The following is a 6817-nucleotide window of genomic DNA, read 5'->3' on the forward strand; positions in this document are numbered from 1 at the left end:
AGAGGCTCTAGACTCGTGACCCCAGATCTTTTGGGAGTGTTTTTATCAGACTTCGTATTTCTCAGTATTATTCTTCGATAAATATTGGATTATTATTCTAAAACTATTATATTCTCTTTAGATTGTCGGTAGTTGAGGTTTACGGTTGATTTGGTAACGACTGTGGTCAGGCTTGCCTAGCAATTTTGTCGGGTGCCATCACGACCGGGTTTGGGGTCGTGACAATTACACACAGGTGATGTCCTGTATATTATAATGGATTGAAACAACTCAACTATATGCTATACCAAACTCAACTCCTCCAGTATAATATAATGGAAAAAAAGATTACACATAGGTGATGTCCTGTATATTAAAACTCAATTATATGCTAGACCAAACTCAACTCCTCCAGTATAATATAATGGAAAAAAAGATTACAATCAGGTGATATCCTGTATATTATACTGGATTGAAACAAAACTCAACTATATGCTAGACCAAACTCAACTCGTCCAGTATAATATACTGGAGAAAAAGATTACACACATGTGATGTCCCGTATATTATACTGGATTGAAACAAAACTCAACTATATGCTAGACCAAACTCAACTCGTCCAGTATAATATACTTGGAGAAAAAAATTACACACAGGTGGTGTCCTGTATATTATACTGGATTGAAACAAAACTCAACTATATGCTATCCCAATCTCAACACCTCCAGTATAATATAATGGAAAAAAAGATTACACACACGTGATGTCCTGTATATTATACTGGATTGAAACAAAACTCAACTATATGCTAGACCAAACTCAACTCGTCCAGTATAATATACTGGAGAAAAAGATTACACACATGTGATGTCCCGTATATTATACTGGATTGAAACAAAACTCAACTATATGCTAGACCAAACTCAACTCCTCCAGTATAATATAATGGAAAAAAAATTACACACAGGTGATATCCTATATATTATACTGGATTGAAACAAAACAAAATAATATATGCTAGAACAAACTGATAAAATTATCAGAAACAAAACAAAATAATGAATACAAAAAATAATTATTTAAACCCTAACGGTACGGTAAATCAAACTTAAACATAACGAAACAACAATAAGAACGTGAATCAAACACATTATTGTAAAAACAAAACTCACCCAGAGAATTTTGAAGAAAATTAGAGCTAAAACGATCAAGGATTCGAAAAAAAGTGCTCTGACGAAAGCCGCACGCGCTGCTGTGCAAACAAAGAGTAAAAAGTTACTAAAGAGTATGTTAAAGCGTGCAAGGGCAATAATGTCATTTTACATTCTATTTTAAGTTAAAATGGCTAGAAATCAATGACATCACGGACGGTGGCTATTTTTCGATAGCCACCCGTAAAAGTGGCTATGCCACGCTATTTTGACCAAAAACAAACGGAAGCGGCCATCAATCGAAGTGTCAAAAAAAGAAAGAATAGAGTTGGCTCAATAAGGTTTCCAAGGCAAAGAAACTGAAAAGGAAAATTTCACTTCATAAGTGCTACCCGTGAAAGCATTCATCGACTTAAAGGTCAAATTTTTCCCTTCCTTTGATCCTACTTGAGTTTCGTTTAATTTTGACCACGTGTTTATTAGATTATATTGGGAACTGAAAGTTTAATACCAGCCAAAAGTATTATAGGCAACAATATTAGTCAAGTTCCTTTTTATTCAAAAGGTTAATGAGATTGACGGGTACAAAGGCCCACTAATTAGAAGATAATGAACTGGTTTGAGTTAAACAATAATCCTGGCAACTCAAAAGAAGTTTGATTCAACTTATTTAGATATGAGAATACCCATGAATAATTAGAATCTTTATTCTGAAATAAAGGCACGCAATTTCACACATAAAAAATTGAAGGGCTCAGAGTTCGCGGTGTTTAGAGATTGAGACCCAGATCTTCACATAACTTTTAGCCTTCATAGTTGTTTTACAGGGAGATCTTGGAGGCAACACATGGAAATTATTGAAGAAATTAAATGGGCACGTATATTATATAATATAATATAATATAGTTTTTCTGAACGTCCTAATATATTACGTTAATGAAATACTTTTGATTTATCAAAAGAATTAAGGTTATTATACAATAAACAAAAGCATAGAGGCCTGTCTCGCCTAGGGGTTGGGTCCTTCCTTCCCGGGAACCGAGCAATTTTCTCCATATTAAACAAATTTTGATGTCTGAAATTATATCTAATTTCCACAAAATAATACTAAGAAATTTCTGGAAAATTTTCTTCAGAATCCCCCAACTGATTAATCTCTTTGATCTTCCTAATTCCCATTAATTCCTCGTTCAATATTGTTATTGCCAACTCAATAACAAGCACGACGTCAGCCTGATGAGCGACTTTGGCCTTCAAGGTAATATGCGCGTTATTACTCCCAATTCATGTTAGAGATTATTTATTTACATTAATAAAAGGGTAATTGAATGTAGAGTGGCTAATTAGACATTATGCATTCATGTAGCCCATGAATGCTATGCTATGTATTTTTGGGTGATCATGTAATTGTTCCTTCACCCATGCATACCGTTTATGCTAAATAGTTGAGGAATTGAGAAGGTGGCAAAAAAAGGAAGATTCTGAGAATGCCTAATCGTGTTACGGCAAGGGCACAATCATTTTCTTCCCAATCATCTTTGGCTCAAAAACTAATAGATGATCCTAAAAGCGTCCAGGGTAGCGTTACGTGCGTTTATCAGTCTCATATCGGAGGATATTGGCGTAATGTGACAGTTATATGGAGAAAGCATTTGATGAATCATTGTCTCACCATATCCGTCGATAGCGTAGAAAACAATGATCACCAAACTTGCAAAATTGATCTTAAACCTTGGCATTTTTGGGCCAAAAAAGGTTACAAAACATTTGAGGTTGATGGGAACCAATTGGAAGCATATTGGGACCTAAGATCAGCAAAATTTTCAGGGAGTCCAGAACCATATAAAGATTTCTACGTTGCCTTAGTTTCAGATGAAGAAGTTGTCATGTTATTAGGTGATTACAAGAAAAAAGCCTACAAAAGAACAAAATCAAGACCAGCTTTAGTAGATGCCTTATTGTTTTACAAAAAAGAACATGTATTTGGCAAGAAAAGTTTCTCAACAAGGGCTATATTTGATAAAAACAAAAAAGAAAGTGACATTGTGGTAGAAAGCTCAACTTCAGGGCCAAGAGATCCTGAAATGTGGATAAGTATAGATGGGATTGTTTTGATTCACATAAAGAATTTGCAATGGAAATTCAGGGGAAATCAAACAGTACAAGTGAACGAGCAGCATGTACAAGTATTTTGGGATGTGCATTCTTGGTTGTTTAGTTCACCTGGTTCTAGCCATGGATTGTTCATTTTCAAGCCAGGGGAACTTGAGTTGGACAGTGACAAAGATGGAAGTAGCGTTGGAGGAGTAAGCGATTGCAGCGACCACACCAAGTATTATTCGACGTTGAGCCATTCTAAAGCCTCACCCTTTTGCCTTTTCTTGTGTGCCTGGAAGATTGAGTGATGGAAAAGAACGTATGTGAGCAGGGGCGTATTGCTGACAGGTTCGGACGAACCAGTAACTTTTACTTACACCATAGTTTTGTATTAGAAAATTTTATGTGAGTGTAAATCGTGGCTCCTCTTCTGTACGAGATATTAGAGATGAGTCGGTTTCAAATTGGCTCAAACTTTCAGAAAGAAAAATTTCTAAGGATTTCTTTCCTTTTTCGAGAAGAAAAATTATATCCCTCCAAGTCTTTGTGACTTTTGTAAGTTGTGTTCTGTATATTATTCTGCATCAAATGCTTCAGCTTTCTTATTCTGATATCAGTTTTTTTTTTTTAATTTTCACTACCACCATTCTTTTACCCTTGGATACTTGGTGCCAAGCAGTGGTAGATTAGATGCGTTTAAATCTAAAACGGCCAAAGCACGTTAATAAAAATAGAGAAATTTTTATAAAGCACTATCTTTTAGTGGTAATTAGCTATCTATAGATATCATTTGCTATATTACGGATTGTAGATACGTTTTCTGTTGTTATAAGATGTATTAGATGTATTTAAGCTACTGTATTCATGAATACAATAGCAAAAATAGGCGTGAATCAGGGAAGTCCAGCTAATCAGTTGTTGTATTAGAGTGTATTCGACTGTATTCATGGCGTGAAACATGGGATTACAGCTGGACAGATTATTGTATTCGAATGTATTCGACTGTATTCACGTCGTGAAACAGGGGATTACACTGTTTTCAAACGGAAAGTGAATCAATTAACATAATAGACTCCTAATATAACTCAACAAACTCAATTATAACACACAAAATTTGTATTTCCAGTTATAAAAAAGATTCTCAACCGAAAAATACCCCAAAAATATAGCAATCTTCAGAGAAATTATATAATACATCTGAATACATAAATTATATTAATTAAAAAAGACATATGAATACATTCATGGCATATAGCGAGACAGTGAATACAATGAAATACATAGAATACAGCGGGATACATTGAAATATAATGAAAAAAAAGATAGTGAATACAATGAAATACATGGAATACAGCGAGATACATTGAATTACAATAAAAAAAGACAATGAATACAATGAAATACATGAAAATACAGCGTGATACGTTGAAAATACATTGAAATATATTAACAGAAAATCAAGTTGCTCAGCCCCAAACTCCGTCGTCTTTGTTCAAGAACAAACCCTAATTTCCGGCGAATCCGCCGTCGAGCAAAAACCCCTGTGTTGTGCGCGCCGATCGGAAAAAACAGTATATTCCTCAAAACAAATCCCATAATTCACATTATCAAAATCCAAACACTTAGTTTCTTCTTTCTCCAATATTAACATACCTATAGCTTTCAAACAACAACAAAGAAGAAGGGAGAAGAAAGAAAATAAGAAAAAGAGAAGAAGAAGGAAGTGGAAGTAGTGTCTGAAGTTTGCTCAAATCGGGTATACATTAAAAAATTTAAGAGAAAGCAACGTCCGATGGAATTGGAGAAATTGGGATCGGAGAGAACGTAGGTGATCTGGGCGAGAGGAATTTTGAGATTGAGCATCGTGTTTTCAGGGAATGGGGAAGAGAATGGCATGTATCAAAGTAGAGAGAAAAAGAAAATAGTGTAACTGAATAGCGTATTTAGTGGTTTAGGGGTAGGAGTTAACCAAAATTAGATATTTTGCTATAAATATTAAAAGGTATCTATAGAATATATATTTTTTTAAATGGTATTTATTTAAAATAAATAAGGTGTTAACCTTTGCTATAGGAGGTAAAAATTCCATAAAGATATTTTTAAGTTAAAAAAAATACACTCATGCCCTTCGTTAAAAGTTAGTTTCATAAAACATCTTACTGTTACCTAAACATCATGATCATATATATCATTTACTCCTAACATAGTTTCATTTGGCATATTTCGTCTATACCGACCATTTTAAAATAGCCATGTAATGATGTAAGTGAGACACGTGAAAACAAATTCAAATTTATCCATAACTTTGCGAAATTTGTCATTTATGCCTCCATTAGGAAAATCTTTGTGGAAATGACACAGTATAGTAACTCTCAAAATGATAGCTGAAAAAAAAAATATATATATATATATATATTTTATATATTTTTTCAGTTATCAAATATAAATAGTTATGACGCGTTCTAAAAATGAAAAAAGCCCAAAATCTTTTTAGTTTTTCTTCTCTTTTTTTCTGTGAAAAGAGCATTACATTCCTCCACTCAACAAGCGAAATGAACCAGAAGCCTTAGTGTGGGCATGGGCCTCGAGGCACGGCCGGGTCAACTCAACTGATTAAGGGCCTGCTTTTAGCCCATTGTGCGCTTCTTCAAAAGTCAGAATACAGACCTATGAAAACTGCAAAAATAGCACGGACTGGCCAGTTTTCGGACTGGTCATTCAAAAATTGTTTGTAAAGTCATTGAAAAATAGCCATTATTTTGTTGCAACAGGGACCGGTCCAGCATAATATACTGGAGATCGGTGCACCTGTGTATGAACTTCCAGCATATTATGCTGGAACTCCAACACGCGGAAACTTCCAGCATAATATACTGGAGATTGAAGCACCTGTGTATGAACTTCCAGCATATTATACTGGACCGGTATATTATACCGGTGAACCAGTATATTATGCTGGAGTTCCAGTATACTTATGCTGGAACTCCATTATAATATGCTGGAGTTCTAGTATACTTACGCTGGAACTCCATTATAATATGCTGGAGTTCCAGTATACTTATGCTGGAACTCTAATATATTATGCTGGAGTATTTTGCTGATTTTGAATAGTGTTTTCGTTCAGATTTATCTTTACATGAAAAGTGGCTAAATTTCGATTACTTTTGAAACTGTGGCTATTTTTGAATGACCACTTGAAAATTTGACTATTTTTGAATTTCTCCCATAAAAACTATAGAGATGACATAAATTTAGCTAGCTATTTGTGTGAAAATCCCAAAATTATAAGGAGAACAAATAAGAGTGAAAAGTAAGAAAAGTTAGTGACCCAAAAAAATACTATTGTTCCTATCCAAATCTATTTTATCTCCAGTTGTAAATGGAGACCTCTTTTCGTCATGCATAAACTAACCAATAATTAAGATAAACACGAAAGTGTATTATACTTTCGTTTTTATTCCATGTCCTGATGATCTCCACGCAAAGTATTAGAGCTTTTTTCCCTTCCTTTTTATGTAGAAAATCCTTATATGTCTTACACTCATATATGGAACTAGTCAAACTTTTCTACAAAGCTACAAGCCTTTTAG

The 6817-nt window shown here is 34.2% G+C and overlaps 1 protein-coding gene across 1 annotated transcript; it reads left to right on the forward strand.

The window, feature by feature from the left end:
• The first annotated feature begins 2159 nt into the window (after positions 1-2159).
• On the forward strand, positions 2160-3779 carry LOC109222027. Its single transcript, XM_019386436.1, has one exon. It carries the CDS (start codon positions 2618-2620, stop codon positions 3533-3535), a length of 918 nt encoding a protein of 305 aa, XP_019241981.1. The 5' UTR covers positions 2160-2617; the 3' UTR covers positions 3536-3779.
• The last annotated feature ends 3038 nt before the right edge of the window (positions 3780-6817 follow it).

Source organism: Nicotiana attenuata, unplaced genomic scaffold (assembly GCF_001879085.1).
Source record: "Nicotiana attenuata strain UT unplaced genomic scaffold, NIATTr2, whole genome shotgun sequence".
Taxonomy (NCBI): Eukaryota; Viridiplantae; Streptophyta; class Magnoliopsida; order Solanales; family Solanaceae; genus Nicotiana; species Nicotiana attenuata.